Source organism: Pristis pectinata, chromosome 7 (assembly GCF_009764475.1).
Source record: "Pristis pectinata isolate sPriPec2 chromosome 7, sPriPec2.1.pri, whole genome shotgun sequence".
NCBI classification, from domain to species: Eukaryota; Metazoa; Chordata; class Chondrichthyes; order Rhinopristiformes; family Pristidae; genus Pristis; species Pristis pectinata.
In genome coordinates this window covers 52175107-52192268 of record NC_067411.1, presented here as the reverse complement: position 1 = coordinate 52192268, position 17162 = coordinate 52175107, and the positions used below count along the sequence as shown (strand labels likewise).

The 17162-nt window shown below is 42.0% G+C and overlaps 1 protein-coding gene across 4 annotated transcripts in view; it reads left to right on the top strand.

Moving 5' to 3' along the window:
- Positions 1-17162, top strand: part of LOC127572676 (coiled-coil domain-containing protein 171-like) — a 497458-nt gene that overhangs the window by 104093 nt on the left and 376203 nt on the right. For all 4 annotated transcript variants that reach the window (XM_052020188.1, XM_052020186.1, XM_052020185.1 and 1 more), the window contains one exon: positions 2182-2288. In XM_052020188.1, the coding sequence (XP_051876148.1) occupies positions 2182-2288 (107 nt within the window). The remainder of the gene's footprint in view (positions 1-2181; positions 2289-17162) is intronic.

Here is a 17162-nt window from a genome sequence, read left to right as displayed (position 1 = left end):
TTTATATAAATGACGAATAACAAAGGTCCCAACACTGACACCTGTGGCACACCACTAGTCACTGGCCTCCATTCCAAGAAACAACTTTCAGCCATGACCCTCTGCTTCCAACCTCTGAGCCAATTTTGAATCCACCTAACTAGCTCTCCCTGGATTCCATTGGACCTAACCTTCCAGACCAGCCTTCCATGCGGGACCTCGTCGAAGGCCTTGCTAAAGTCCAAAAAGACAACATCCACTGCCTTACCCATGTCAACCCTTTTGGTTACCTCTTCAAAAAACTTTAAAAGATTCATCAAGCATGACTTCCCACACACAAAGCCATGCTGACACCTGCAAATCAGACTTTGTCTATCCAAATGCTGGTAGATCTTGTCCCTCAGAATTCCCTCCAGTAGCTTCCCCACCACTGATATTAGGCTGACTGGCCTGTAGTTCCCTGGCTTGTCCTTGCTACCCTTCTTAAACAATGGAATGATATTAGCCACTAAGACATTATTCACTAAGGAGAAAGGCATGACAGTTGAAGAGTTGAGGGAAAGAGATGGTGATATTCTAGACTACATTAGAATTAAGAAGGACGAGGTATTGGATATCTTGGGGCAGTGAAGGTGGACTAATCCTCAAAGCATAATGAGATGTATCCCAAGCTGCTGTGGAAGATGAGGAAGGAAATTGCTGGGGCCAGATAGATTCTTACATCTTTACATCTTACAGCTAGCCACAGGTGCTGTACCAGCGAGCTGAAGGATAGCAAGTGTGGTTGCTCCCTTCGAGAAGGGCAACAAGAATAAGTCAGGTAACAACAGGGCAGGGAAATTACTGAAAAAGAAAAATTCAAAGGGACAAGATTGGAAAGGCAGGGTTGATTAAAGATGGCCATCATGGCTTTGCTCATTGGTAATCCTGTCCCTGAATTTTCCTGAGAGGTAATTAAGTATAGTGTACTCCCACATTATGGCATTTCAGGTAATGGACATTCACCCTTACAGAATTCACAAATCACTACCAAAAATATTTGAGATATAGAATAAAAATTCGGTCTTACAGAATTTTCTGAGAAGAAATTACTGAACCACAATGTAAAAGAAACAACAAATTTTGTCAATTTTTGTCAAGGGTTCATGTTATGGAAAATTGTGATAGGGACAGTTTTCTAGGAACGTAACCCCTCCATAACACGGGTGTACTGCAAATTGATGAGGTTCCTGTGGTAGATGTTGTCTACGTATACTCTAGTAAGTCCTTTTACAAGGTCCTGTGTGCTAAGCTGGTCTAAAGTGTTAGAACCCATGGGATCCAAGGCACACAAGCTAATTGGATCCAAAATTGGCAGTGGGAGACAGAGTGATGGTGGCTTTTCTGATTGGTAGTCTGTGACCAGCTGTGTACCACAAATATTGGTGCTGGGACCCTTGATGTTTGTGATATACATTAATGACTTAGATCTGAATGTAAGAGATATGATTAATAAGTTTGCAGATGACTCAAACATTGGTGGTGTTGACATAGCAAGAAAAATTGTCTAAGGCTACCGCTTGATATTGATCAGCTGAAAAGTTGAGAAAGGGGAGCAATGGAATATGGAATTTAAACCTGATAGGTGCCAATTGATGCACTTTGGGAAGTCAAATAAGGGTTGGACATGCACTGTAAATAATAGGGTTCTAAGGAGTGTTGATGAACTGAGGGACCTTGGCTACAAGTTCATAAATCCCTGAAAATGGCAGCGCAGGTAGATAGGGTGATGAACGCACCACATGGGATGCTTGTCTTCATTGGCCTTGGCATAGAATATGAGAGAATCAGGAAATTAATTTTATTTGATATGTCATATTACAATAAAGATTGCATTTTGATGACTGGCTGAACAGAGAGAATGGGAACAGTTGATGGTTTACATTATTATGGAAACTCCAATAATTTAAGTATTAGCCTTGTTGTAGGTAATACTTGTCCAAATATTGTACGACAAACACTGAATAATTTGACTCCACAAAGTATGTAATATTTGCCCATTGTGTAAACCTATAAATGCACCATAGAGCATTTATTGATTCATTCTGTAAATTGTTGAAATTTTGTGGACTTGGCTCGATTATCTACTCTCTGGCTGAGTTTTATTTAACTGTGTTGTGATAAGATTTAAAAGCTTTATTTATTTTCTTTTCCCTCCTTTAGTCAATCAAAAGGACAAAGAGAAACCATTAAGCCCCTGTGTCGTCCTTGAGAATTTGAGAGAAACTTTGACAGATTACCAGAGCAGATTGGAAGACACGTCTAATGAGGTAACACTTGCACTGTTTGGTGCCTATGATACAGCCCTTGGCCTGCAGCACCACTTATTACAAAGGTCATGGAAAATGTAGTCCAGCATTGACAGCTTTGCAGATACCTCTGGTATTTGAGGAAACAGTATTAAGTGTAACCAGAATGCAATGCAAGAAAGGCATACCATATTACAGTACCACACCATCATTTCAGACAGCCTTTTATGAACTTGTTATACGTTGTACTGGATTCTCATGCTGTTTTTGCATAACAAGGAGCAAAAAAGATTTTGGGATGCCTTCTTGCATATTTACTGCAGACCACCAGAGAAGTTGCATTCTCTCAAAATGGCGCTCATTACTAAATTAGCATGTAACCTGTTCATTTCTGCAGACACTGTGGATCAAACATCTCAATGTAGTGTTTTCTATGTCTGCACCTTTGTTTTGCAAAGTAGAATTAACATGATTTGCTTGCATTTCAAAGGGCATTGAATATGATGGAAATATATTTTGAGCAGCTATTTAAAAACTTTTTTGATGCCTCTGCATCAGGAATATGCAGTTGTATGGTAAATATTTTATAAAAGTCTGCGGAGGCTGAACTAAGGAAGTGAAAAAGTAACGAGGAACATGATGAATTGTTACTAAGATAAATGTCACATGATCCCCAGCAGTGCAGAGGGATTGATGTAGCAAGCTCTGGCTCCAAATGGTTCTTAGTTGTGAAACTGTGCCAGATAAAACAGAGTGGAGCCAAGGAGGGTGGCTCTAGTGAAAGCAAAAGGGAATAGTTCGACAGAAAGAAGAATTAACTGTCAAGGAAAATAAATCACGAGCTGTGGAGTCTAACTGATAACCTGCCTTGAGACACACAAGTACAGTGACATGTGACTGACCCTACAGTTGTCACAGTGTGCCAAAGGCTGATTCACAATCACACTAAGGAATGAAAGGATACTGCCTGTCAGCTACTATTGTGATAGATATTTCAAATTTTTGATTGGTCTTTGCACTCCCACCAGGGCTTATTTTAGCTTTAAATGATTGTATGAAATTAAAGATATTGGATTTGCGTGCACTGTACACCCTGATATTCTTTCCAATTGAAGTCAATGTCCCTCCGTCACTTAGTCAGCTGCTCTGATTGACTTTTCTTTTAAGTTCAGCCATATTTCCTAACTCCTATAGAATTTTCAAAAATAATTTCTAAGAGTGGTTAGTTTATTGTCAATATCATATTGAGGACATGCTTTCGATATAGCACAATTCCAGCCATATTTTATTTCCTTAAATATAATGAAATGTCTATCAGCCAAAGCCTTGTATTCTTTTTCACAAATGCATTGGTGGAGGACACCAGAAGGATAACAGTTTCTTTTTGTGCAATAACAGCAGATTGAGCGATTTATGGCCATTGTTGCTCTGCTTGTTGACAGCATTCCAATGTAATCTGCAGGACAGCAAACTCACAGGCGGGAATAATACTTACTCTGAAGCTCGTTAAAGAGGAAGAAGCAAGGGATTGTAGAAATATAGGCAGGCAATCAGAGTATTCGTAACCCCTAAAACAAGTGGCTCTGCCATGGAAGGTTCTAGGCTTTATAAAGCAGTAGACTTCTTTCTGATTCTATGCATGAACATGGCACATTAACAGGTTGTGGTGTTCTGCACCTTTGGTTAATTTGACAGACATGTTGTCAGATAATCTCCACTTTTTGATGCTCAAAACAATGGGCTGGGTTATCTGACCTGTGGACTGGCAGGTTAGTATTTATTCCCATTTCCAAATTAAAGATAGTGGATTGGTGGACTCCATTGCAAATCAGCAAACCGTCCACCATCTGATGGCTGATAGACAGACATATGAATATGCAGGGAATGGGGGAATGTGGATCATGTATAGGCAGAAGAGATTTAGTTTAATTTAGCATCTTTTTCGTGGGGCGAAGAACCTGTTCCTGTGCTGTACTATTCTGTGTTCCATATCAACACACAAAATGCTGGAGGAACTCAGGCAGCATCTATGGAGGGAAATAGACAGTCAACGTTTCGGATCAAGACCCTTCATCAGGAGTGGAAAGAAAGAGAGGAGATAACCAGTATAAAAGGGTGCGATGGAGCAAGAGCTTGGCGGGTGATCGGTGAATCCAGGTGAGGGGCGGAAGATAGACAGGTGATGGAGGGGGAGAGTGGGAATGATGTAATAAGCTGAGAGGTGATAAGTGGAAGTGACAAAGGGCTGAAGAAGATGGAATCTGATAGGAGAGGACAGTGGACTATGGAATAAAGGGGAGGAGGGGAACTGGAGGGAGGAATGTGTGGGTGATGGGCAGATTGAGAGGACGAAGGAGGGGAAAGAGAAGGGGTGATGGGGCTAGTGGGATAAGGGAAAACAAAGGGGGGACAGAGGGGAGTGGTTACTGAAAGTTTAAGAAATCGATGTTGATGCTGTCAAGTTGGAGGCTACCAATGCGAAATATGAGGTGCTGTTCCTCTAATTTGTGATTAGCCTCAACTTGGTAGTAGAGGAGGCTGTGGACGGACATGTTGGTGTGAGAACGGGAAGTGGAATTAAAATGGCTGGCCACTGGGAGATCCTGGCTGTTATGCAGATGGAGCGAAGGTGCTTGTGACATAGTGATTCCCCCAATCTGCATCGGGTCTCACCGATGTAGAGGAGGCCACATCGGGAGCACCGGATGCAATAAATGACACCGATGAATTCAGATGTGAAGAACTGCCTCATCTGGAAGGACTCTTTAGGGCCCTGAATGGTGGTAAGGCAGGAGGTGTAGGGGCAGGTGTAACACTTAGTGCAGTTGCAAGGATACATGCCTGAAGGGGATCAGTGGGGAGGGACAAGGGAGTCAAGGAGAGAGTGATCCCTGCGGAGAGTGGAAGATGTGCCTGGTGGTGGAATCCCGTTGGAAATGGTGGAAGTTGTGAAGAATGATCAACTTTGTTATGTCCTTGAAAAACTCTTATCAAGTTAGTAAGACATGACCTGCCCTGCAGAAAGCCATGCTGACTATCCCCAATTAGGCCATGCTTTTCCAAATGCTTATAAATTCTTTCCCTGAGAATCCTCTCCAATAGCTTCTCTGCCGTTAACACAAAACTCACTCGCCCATCATTTCCAGGATTATCGATGTTTCCCTTCATGAACAAAGGAACAATATTAGTGACTCACCATTCTTCTGGGACTTTGCCTAGGGCTAGGGAGGACACAAAGGTCTTAGTCAAGGCACTAGCAATCTCATCTCTTGCCTCTTTCAATGACCTGTGGCATATCCCATCAGGCCCTGGGGACTTAGCTACATTAACGTTTTTCAAGAGATCCAACACTATCTCTTTCTTTATCTCAAAATGAGAGTATTAGTATGCCCTACACTGCTCTCACTGTCCTCCATGTCCTTTTCCTTGGTGAATACCAATGCAAAGTACTCATTTAGGATCTTGCTACATCCTCTTGTCTCCAAGCACATGTCCCCTTCTTTATCCTTGAGTGGTCCTACGCGCTCCCTAGTTATGTTCTTGCTCTTGATGCATGTATTATTTTAATGCTACTTGCCGAGGACTTTTCATGGCCCCTCCCCTAGATGGAATATCAACATACTAAGAAACTCTCCTGGATGCACCTAAAAATTCTAATGTGTCTAACCCTCTTGCACTAAGGACGTCCCAGTCTATACTGGGGAAGTTGAAGTTGCCCATTGCGACAACCCTGTTGTTTCTGCTCCTTTTCCTAATCTGCCTGCATATCTGTTCCTCAATGGGCATTTTATAGTATGATCCCATCAGACTGATTGCACCTTACTTAATTTTGAGTTCTACCCATATTGAATCCTGACTGGTTGCATCACAGCCTGGCATGGAGCCTCCAATACACAGGATTGCAAGAGGCTGCAGAGGATATAGACTCGGCCAGCTCCATCACGGACACAACCCTCCCCAGCATCGAGGATCTTGAAGAGGCGGTGCCTCAAGAATGCAGCATCTATCATGAAGGACCCTCACCATCCGGGACATGCCCTCTTCTTGTTACTATCATTGGGGAGGAGGTAAAGGGGCCTGAAGATCCAAACTCAACGAATCAGTATCAGCTTCTTCTCCTCTGCTATCAGATTTCCGAACGATCCATGAACCCATGAACCTCATTATTCCTTTTTTTTGCACTATTTATTTAATTTTGTAATTTATAGATTTTTATATCTTTATGCTGTATGGCTGCCACAAAACAAGAAATTTGTCAGTGATAATAAATCTGATTCTGTCCCCTCTGAGTGCGGCAGATGTGATGTTGTCCCTAATTAGTAGTGCACTTCTTCCCTTCTTTTACCTTTCTCTCCATCTCTTCTAAAACATCAAAACCCTTGAACATTAGGCAGCCAGTCCTGTCCCTCTCTCAACCATGTCTTTGTAAGGGCCACAACATCAAACTTCCATGTATTGATTGATGTATTGATGTTCTATATTCATCTCCCTTGCCATTAATACTCTTTGCATTACAATAAACACACTTCATCCCATCCGTCCCATTGTCTATATTATCTTCCTCCTTCCTGTCCTTCCTTACAGAGTTACTGGTCAATTCCTTTCTTTCAATCTCTCCACTTTCTGACCTGGTGTTCTGGTTCCCATCCTCCTGCCAAACTGGCATAAATCTTCCTGAGTAGCATCAGGAATGTTGTGGATGAAAATCAAAAACTGCAGATACAATTGTTCGACCTCAGATGGTAACTGTTTCTCTTTCCACAGATGCTATCTGGTTTTATTTATGAATATTGTGGAAGTAGATGAGGGAAGGGCAGTGGATGCTGTCTGTTTGGACTTTAGCAAGACCTTTGACAGGGTCCCGCATGGCAGGCTGGTCTGGAAGGTTAGGACCCATGGAATCCAGGGAGAGCAAGTTAGGTAGATTCAAAATTGGCTCAGAGGTAGGAAGCAGAGGGTGGTGGTTGAAGGCTGTTTCTTGGAATGGAGACTGGTGATTAGTGGTGTGCTGCAAGGGTTGGTGTTGGGACCCTTGTTATTCATTATTTATTTAAATGACTTAGATGCAATACACAAGGTTTGATCAGTAAATTTGCAGATGACACAAAATTAGGAGGTGTGGTTGATATCGAAGAAGGTTATCATAGATTACAGGAGACACTTGATCAGTTAGGGAAGTGGGTTGAGGAGTGGCAAATAGATTTCAATACAGATAAGTGTGAGGTGATGCATTTTGGAAAGTCAAACCAGCGTAGGACTTATACTATGATTGGTAGGGCACTAGGGAGTGTAGTGGAACAGAGGGACCTGGGAGTACGAGTGCATAATTTGTTGAAAGTGGCATCACAGGGAGACAGGGTGGTGAAAATGGCGTTTAGTACGCTGGCCTTCATCAGTCAGAACGTTGCGTTCAGTTGTATAAGTTGTTGGTGAGGCCACACTTGGAGTACTGTGTACAGTTTTGGTCACCCTGTTATAGGAAAGACATGGTTAAACTGGAAAGTGTACAGAAAAGACTTGAAGATATTGCCAGGACTGGAGGGCCTGAGTTATAGGGAGAGGTTGGCTTGGCTGGGTCTTTATGCCTTGGAGCATAGGAGAAAAAGAGCAACCTTAAAGAAATGTTTAAAATTATGAGAGGCATAGGTAAGGTGGATGGTAACAGTCTCTTCCCCAGGGTAGGGGAGTCCAAAACTAGGGTGCATAGACTTAGGGTAAGAGGGGAAAGATTTAAAAGAGACCTGAGGGGGCAGCTTTTTCACACAGAAGGTGGTGAGTATATGGAACGAGCTACAAGAGGAAGGGGTTGAGGCAGATACAATATTACCATTTACAAAGCACTTGGAGGGGTGGGGCTTAGAGGGATATGGGCTGAATGCAGGAAATTGGGACTAGCTGGGTGGGCGCCATGGTCGGCATGGACTTGTTGGGCCAAAGGACCTGTATCCATGCTGTATTGCTCTATGACTCTAAATAGAGGGTTATAGTGAGGTGGATTCAAAAATTCATAAAACATTTACAGGACAGAAGGTAGCCATTTGGCCTATTTGTGTTTAGGCAGGCTCTCAATCCGATCAACTTCCTTCTTCCATCCTGCAGGCACTTCTCCATAGCCTTTAAAATTTTTTCTCTCCCCATATTTATTCAGTTCCCTGTTGAACTCGCTGGGGGTTCCCTTTTCTACCCTTCCTTTGAACTCCCTGAAGGAACCCTTTTCCTTCCTCCCATTGAACTCTCCAGGGTGTAGTGTTGGGGCTTTTCCCACCCTCCCTTTCCACTCTGAGTTGACTGGAAAGCTTACTATACTAATGTGTAACATTTGTTTCAAGTGAATTCAAAGCATTTTGAGGCATTAATTGGAATAGCATTCAACAGTCCAGAAATCTGTCAGTCCACACCACCAAAGTCCTGAATGTGCCAAATTATCAGCTTTATTGCAATTTCTCAGAACATCAGGTTCTGGAGCCAACCAAAGAGTCGGCATTGTGTAAAACGATAGGATTAATTAATGATGAAAATGATCCCAGAGATTGAGTTTTACATTCAGGGAGAAAAAATATGGTCAAGAATGGTATTCTGAACAAGGACTATTATGAGGGTGTGAAAGCAGAGCTAGCTGGAGGGAACTGGAAAACTAGGTTAAGAGATCAGTCAATCGTGATGTCGTGGCAGTCATTTAAGCGGATCTTTCAGAATACACAGAAGAGAAAGAAAAATTCCAAGGGAAAGACCCATAATCTGTGGTTAACAAAAAAACATTACTTAAATTTGATGTTATCTTTAAGAAAATATATCCTTGAACAAATCCAGATGGGAGATCATCAGGTTAAGCAAAAGATAAACACAGTAATGAATCAATGAAAGACCAATAGGAAGGAACAATTGGACTACAAGATAAAGGTATCCTGAAGTATAAATATTGATAGAGTTTTATCGATATTTTAAAGAAGGTGATTCTGGGAAATTAATAATGGAAAACAAGGAGATGGCAGATGAACTAAACAGGTGCTTTGCATTATTCTTCGCTATAAGTAACAAGTAACGTCCCAGAAAGAGCTGCAAATTCTGGAACTGGAAGGGAGGAAGGAACTCATGGAAAATTATAATCACCAGGACAGGGTACTGAGGAAGTTATTGGAACTGCAGGCTGACAAATCTTCGGGTCCTGATGGACCTCACCCAAGTAAGAAATGGCTGGTGAGGTAGTCGGTCTGTTACTTCATAATTTCTCAAACTTTCCTAGATTTGGGTAACATTCCATTAGATTGAAAAATAGCAGATGTCATTCCTTTATTCAAAAGGAGAGGGAGATGGAAAACAAAAAAAACTACATGTCCGTCAAAGGGAAAATGTTATTTATTTTTAAACGTTTCCTGTTAACCAGCTAATCTCCTATCCTTACCAATATGTTACCACTTCCATCATGAAACTTTACTCTCTGCAATAACCTTTGACAAAGCACTTTTATCAAATGCCTTCTGGAAATCTTTGTACATCCACCATTCCACTTTATCTATGGCACATTACTTATTAAAAAAAACTCAAGTAGATTTCCCTTTCACGAAAACAGGTTGACTTTGCCCAATTACCTTGAATTTTTCAAATTGTTCTGCTAATTGCATTAATCCCATCCTCTAGCGTCTGGCTCACAGCTTTCCGTGCTGATGCAATTCAAGTGCCGTTCTAGGCACTGTAACTCTGGTTACTCAGTTCCATTTTAGTCAAATGGGACTAGCTTGGATGTGCATCTTGGTCAGCATGGACTAGTTGGGCTGAAGGGCCCGTTTCTGTGCTTCTTGACTTCACTTCCATCACTCTCACAGGCATTGTATTCCAGGACTTGTCACTCTAGGTGCATAAGGTCCTTTCAGAACCTCTCTAATTCTCTTCCCCTTTACCCCACACCTATGTCCTCTAGTTTTATCTATCTGTGACATGAGGAAAAGTTTCCTGCCATCTACCCTATCTATGCCCATCATAATTTTATACACTTCTATCATGTCCCCTCATAACCACCTCTGTTTCAGGAAAACAGACTCGGTCTCTCCACATAACTGAAATGCTCCATCCATCCAATATTCCTCCAACTCAGTTTAAGTATAAGGGGTTGCCTGTTTAAGATATATGAGGCAAAATTCTTTCGCTGAGGATCATGAGTCTTTGTAGTTCTCTTCCTCATAGAGTGATGGAAGCAAAGTTTTTGAATATTTTAACACAGAGGTCGATAGATTCTTGTTGATCAAGGGGATGAATGATTAACTTGGGTAGACAGGAATGTGGAATTAAGGTTGGGTTAGTTGTGATCATATTTTATGGTAGAGCTGGCGGGAAGTGCCGAGTGGTCTACTCATGCACCTAATTCATTTGCACTTACCTAAAAGCATCCTTCATTTGAGAGCTATTTAATCTCTCCATTCTTGTCACGAGCAGTACCAGTTACTATAAGAAATCCAAGCTGGGTTATACTATTTGGTTACTCAAGCATGCTGTGACATTCAACAAGATTATGGCTGATTTTCTACTACAACAACATTTTTCTAATCTGTCATTATCGTTTGATTTCCTTAATATCCAGAGATCTTTCAACCTCTGCTTTGAATATGATCAGTAACTGAACCTCCAAACCCCTCTGGGATGTGTGAAGAAAATTTTCCTTGTTTCAGTCCTAAATAACCTCACCCTTATTTTGATGCTGTGATCCCGAGTCTAGATTCCTTGTCTAGGGAAAGCATCTTCTCTGTAGCTAACCTACCAAATTCTCCAACAATTTTGTGGGTTTTAATGAAGTTAGCTCTCATTCTTTGAAAATCTAAAAAACTGCAGCTGAGCCTATTCACTAGGACAGATCCACCATCCCAGGAACCAGTTTATTGTGCTTTTTTGACACAGTATGTAGATGGACCAATGAGGAAAGGAGCATTGCTTGTCAATTTTGGCAAGAGAGGAGGCCAAAGTTGGACATGCTCCAGGTATAATTTCATTAAGACCTGACACAATTGTCTTAACCTCAAATCTTCATGTGATAAAGACCATTAGCCTTTTTAATTGCCTACTGTACCTGCTGACAATGACAAGTGTATATGGACCTCCAGGTCTATTAGGAGCAGGTCTATGTCACTTGCCCCCTCAAGCCTGTGCCATATTCAACAAAACTGTGGGTGATCTGATTATAATACCTACCTGTAACCTCTCATTCCCTTACTTATCATTAAACTATCTACCTCTGCCTTAAAATTTTAAGGGCTCTGCTTCTGCCACCCTTTGAGGAAGAGTATTCCAAAGATTTATGACTATATGAAAGAAAAGATTTTGCCTCATTGTTTTAAACAGTGATTCCTAATTCTAGATTCTCCCACAGAGGAAATATCCTCTCCACATCATTCCTGTCAAGGGCTCTTGTATTAAATCTCTCATATTAAAAACAATACTTGCATTTGTTTTTCTACTGATGTGAATGACCTCACCACATTGTCTCACATACTCCACGTTGAATAGGCAAGTGCTGTGTATGATGTTGCATGTTTCTCCATCTGTATGAGGAATGTTTGATGGAAACATTGATATGTGATGTGTGCAGTGTTTCTGCTATGCCACACTACAAGAATGCTGTGCCTTTTTTAGGTGGAAAATATTGTGGCCCTGAGATTTTGCTCTGAGTTTTTCCACTGCATGCAAGTTGCTTTTAGGAGTTCTTTTATGTCTGAACTGCTGCACACTTTGTGTGATATGTCTGTTGCATCGTGACAAGTCAGTAAGTGCAACAATCGCAGACAGGTAGTGTATTTGCCAAGTTCGGTTCCATGCTTTTTTGATTTTTTTTTAATACTGGGATAATAAAGTCTGGTGGGCTATCTCCCAGTGTTTGAAATTAGGATGTTTGTTTGCGGTTTTTCTGGAGATTTATAGGAGACGTTTATAGGAGAAACAACCTTGCTGGTTTGTCATTGGCCTATTTTACTCATGTTTCAGTTTTGATAGCTGGGATTGGTGCTGGTGCATTTTTAAACCTTGATCATTTGTGTGTGTGCAAGGGCTGGTCACATGACTCGTGCAGATGATCACTGAATGGTGTGAAAGCCACTACAAGGTCAACCAGCCAATTGAGTCAGGAATTAGGTAGACTTGCTGCTGATTGCTGTGGTGCATGTTTCAGCTGCAATTAAACGGTGGGCGAGTTGACAACAGTTTGAACAGTCCTGTGTTGAAGAACTCTATCCTTGACCTAAGCATTGGTGCAAGTTGGTTCTCCTACATGTATCAGATTTTTCTTTCTGCTTTGCACATGACCAACTCCACTCTTCTTGACCATGCTCTAGAAATTTCTTCAATGTATTAGTTGCAACTTGGAGTTGGACATGAGATGAGAGATGCAAAGTTCCTGTAAATATTGTAGGTACTGTATTTATGGTGGGCAAGTCTTCATGCCACTCATGTTTACTGCAATGTTAGACCAACGTTTCTACCTCAGCATATCTCTTGAGCATGACACATTTTGTGGCACTGGAGCCACATGCACTGAACATTCTATTAGATTTACTTATGGGGTACCTCTTGCAAGTTGCCCTTGTTTGTTTGTCTGGTCATTTGGCCTGATGGGAAATAACCCAGGTTATTGAGAGACGCAAGAGATGAGATTGCTGGGGCCTTCACCAAGACCTTTTTATCTTCGCTAACCACAGGTGTGGTCCCAGAGGACTGGTGGGTAGCAAATGTTGTTCCTTTGTGCAGGAGGGAAATAAGGATAATCCTGGAAATTATAAACCAGTGAATCTTGGTGGTAGGGAAACTAATGGAGAGGATTCTTAACGATAGGATTTATGAGCATTTATAGAAACATGGTCTAACTAGGGACAGTTAGCATGGCTTTGTGTGGGGTAGGTCATGTCTGATTAATCTGCTTGATTTTTTCGAGGAGGTGATGAAGATGATTGATGAAGGTATAGCAGTAGATGTCGTATACATGGATTTTAGTAAGGCATTCCACATCGCCTGGCATAGTAGGCTCATCCAGAAAATTAGGCTGCATGGAATCCATGGTGACTTTGCTGATTGAATCCAAAATTGGCTTGGGCAAGAGGGAAGGTAGTGCTGGATGGGTCTTATTATGGGTGGAGGTCAGTGACTGCACTGGGACCTCTGTTTGTCATATATGTAAATGATTTGGATGAAAGTGTGGTAGGATGGGTAAGTTTGCAGACGACACAAAGATTGGTGGCGTTTTGGATTACATAGAAGATTGCCAAAGGATGCAGTGGAATATAGATCAGTTTCATATATGGATGGAGAAGTGGCAGATGGAGTTTAATCCGGGCAAATGTGAGGTTCTGCATTTTGGGAGATCCAACATAAGGGAGAGTATCAAGTTAATGGCAGGATCCTTAACAGCGTTGATGAACAGAGATCTTGGGGTCCAGGTACATGGCTCCCTAAAAGTGGCTGCACAGGTTGATAGGATGATAAAGAAGATGTATGGTATCCTTGCCTTTATTAGTCAAGGCAGAGAGTTCAAGAGCCAGGAAGTTATGTTACAGCTTTGTGGTTGTTCGGCCACATTTAGAGTATTACGTTCAATTCTGGTCACATTATAAAAAGGATGTGGAGGCTTTGAAGAAGGTGCAGAGGAGGTTTATCAGGATGCAACCTGGTTTGGAGGACATCTGCTATAAGGAGAGGCTGGACAAGCTGGGGCTGTTTTCTCTAGAGCGGCAGATGCTAAGGGGAGATTTGATGGAAGTTTTTATAATGTGAGGCATAGATAGATAGCCGGTTTCTTTTTCCTAAGATTGAAATGTCCAGAACTAGAGGCTATGTATTTAAGGTGAGGGAGGGAAAGTACAAAGGAGATGTGTGAGGCAAGTTTTTTTTTACACAGAGTGGTGGGTACCAGGAATGCACTGCCGGGGTGGTGGTAGAAGCAGATAGCATTGGAGCATTTAAGAGACTCATAGACAGGCACATGAATATGCAGCGACGGGTGGGATATGGTCAATGTGTGGGGAAGAGTCATAGAGTTAAACAGCACAGAAACAGGCCCTTTGGCCCAACTGGTCCATGCTGACCAAGATGCCTCATCCAAGCTAGCCCCATTTGCCAGTGCTTGGTCCATAAACTTCTAAACCTTTCCAGTCCATGTACCTGTCCAACTGTTACGATACCTGCCTCAATCAGTTCCTCAGGCAGCTCATTGCACATGGATACCACCCTTTGAATTAAAAAAAAAGTCCCCCCTCAAGTTCCTATTAAATCTTTCCTCTCACCTTAAACCTATGCCCTCAAGTTCTTGATTCCCCAACCCTGGGAAAAAGACTGAGCACATTCACTCTATATATGTCCATCATGGTTTTATATGCCTGTACAAGATCACATCTCAGTTTCCTACACTCTAAGGAATAAAGTCCTAGCCTGTCCAACCTCTCCCTATAACTCAGTCCCTGAAGTCTTGGCAACATCCTTGTAAATCTTTTATGCACTCTTTCCAGTTTAATAACATCTTTCTTACAGCAGGACAACCAAAACTGAACACAATACTCCAAGTGCGACCTCACCAGCGTCCCGTACAACTGCACCCGCACCATGACCTCCCAACTTTTACATTCAGTGCCAGGACTTATGAAGTCCAGTGTGCCAAAAGCCTTCTTCACAACCCTGTCTATCTGTGACTCCACTTTCAGTGAAGCATGTACTTGTACTCCAAGGTCCCTCTGTTCTACAACACTTCCCAAAGTCCTGCCATTCATTGTGAAAGTCCTACCTGGATTTGACTTTCTAAAATGCAAAACCTCGCACTTATATTGTTGTCCCGATTTTGAGTTCCCACTCCTGTCCGCTGCAAAGTAACACAGTGCCACAAGGTTGATTCGATAAAGCGTGTTTATTAGCAGTATACTGCGGGAGAATTCTCCTCAAACCTTCATACAGAGTCTTTATCGGAGCTCTCCACAGTCCAAAGCTGCAGACAGTCATTTATACAGATATTGTCACACACACTTAATGAATTTGACTCCACGAGTTTCGTTTAGACCTCAGAAAACCAAAGACAGACATCGCATCTATTGTCCAATATAATTGAGTTATAATCAAGAGATTCAAAGACAGGTCTCACCCTCATTGTTTAAAACAAGCTTCCTCCAGTCTGTTTATTACACCCACCACCCTTATTGTCTAGTATATTGGCCTGCCACCAAGGTCCCGGACACAGCAATTAACACTTTATCCATTGAGTCAGCAGCTTGCGTGCTCTTGCTTGCGAGGTATTTTTTCTATCAGCTATAGGTATGGTTACAGTTTTTAACCCTTTACTTCCTCAATATGAATTAAACTCCATTTGCCATTCCTCGGCCCATTTATTCAGCTGATCAAGATTCCCCTGTAATTTTTGATAACCACCTTCATTGACCACTATACCACTTATTTAGTGTCATCTGCAAACTTACTAACTATGCCTTGTACATTCTTATCTAAATCATTTGATAAAGATGACAAGCAACAGTGGGCCCAGCGCTGACCCCTAAGGCACACCATGAGTCATGGGCAAACAGTCTGCAAAACAACCTTCCACCATCTCTTTCTGCTTTCCACCATCAAGCCAGCTTCCAATTAGCCAGCTCTCCTTGGATTCCATGTGATCTAACCTTCCATAGCAGCCTACCGTGTGGAACCTTATCAAAGGCCTAACTGAAGTCCATATAAAACACGTCTACTGCATTGCCCTCATTAACTTTCTTGGTCACATCATCAAAAAAACTCAATCAAGTTTGTAAGACATGACCTTCAATGCACAAAGCCATGCTCCCAGGTTTTTCTTTGCTACCCTTCTTAAATAAAGGCACACTATTTGCTACCCTCCAGTCTACCTCACCTGTGGCTAACGATGATGTAAATATCTCAGCCAGGGTTTCCAGAATTTCTTCTCTAGCCTCCCACAGTGTTCTTGGATATACATGGTCAGACTCTGGAGATTTGTCTACCTTCATACCTTTTAAGACATCCAGCACCTCCCCTACTTTCTTTCTTTCTACTCAGACTTTCCCCAAGACCTCCCTATTTTTCCTAGTTCCGAAGTCTTCACGTCTTTCTCCACACTAAAAAGAGGAGAAATATTCATTAAGGACCTTGTCTTTCTCCACACGAAGATGTCCCTTTTGATCTTTGAGCGGCCCTACTCTCTCTCTCTCTGGTTACTCTTTTTCCCTTAATAAAGCAAAATCCAAAGAGATTTTTTAAAATTTTTTCTGCTAAAGATGTCTCTTGCCCCCTTTTTGCCCTCCTGATTTCTTTCTTGAATACTCTCCTTCATCCCCTATACTCCTCCAGGGATTCGCTTGATCCTAGCTGCCCGTATCTCTCATGCCTCCTTTTTCTTGGCCCCAATGTCTCTCATCATCCTGTGTTTCCTACTCCTAACGGCTTTGCCCTTCATTCTAACAGGAACATACAGACCTTGAGCTCTCACTATCTCACCTTTAAAAGCCTCTCACTTGCCTATGGTCTCTTTGCCTTCAAACAACCCACTCCAATCAACCTTTGCAAGCTCCTGTCTCATACCATCAAAATTTGCCTTGCCCCAATTTTGAACTTGAACCTGTGGACCAGTTCTGTCCCTTTCCATAACTGATGGAATTAAATGCTCCACCACCGTCACCTCAGTCACTCGCCTTGCCCTATTACCCAAGAGTAGGTTGACCTTTGCCCTCTCCCTAGTTGGGCCCTCTATATATTGCCCAAAGAAATTTTCCTGAATGTGCTTAACAAATTCCACCTCATCTAAGCCCTTAACAGAATGGCAGACCCAATCAATATTTGGAAAGTTAAAATCCCCTACTATGACAACCCTATTATTCTTGCAGTTCTCTACAATCTCCCTGCATATTTGTTCTTCTAATTCCCTTGACTATT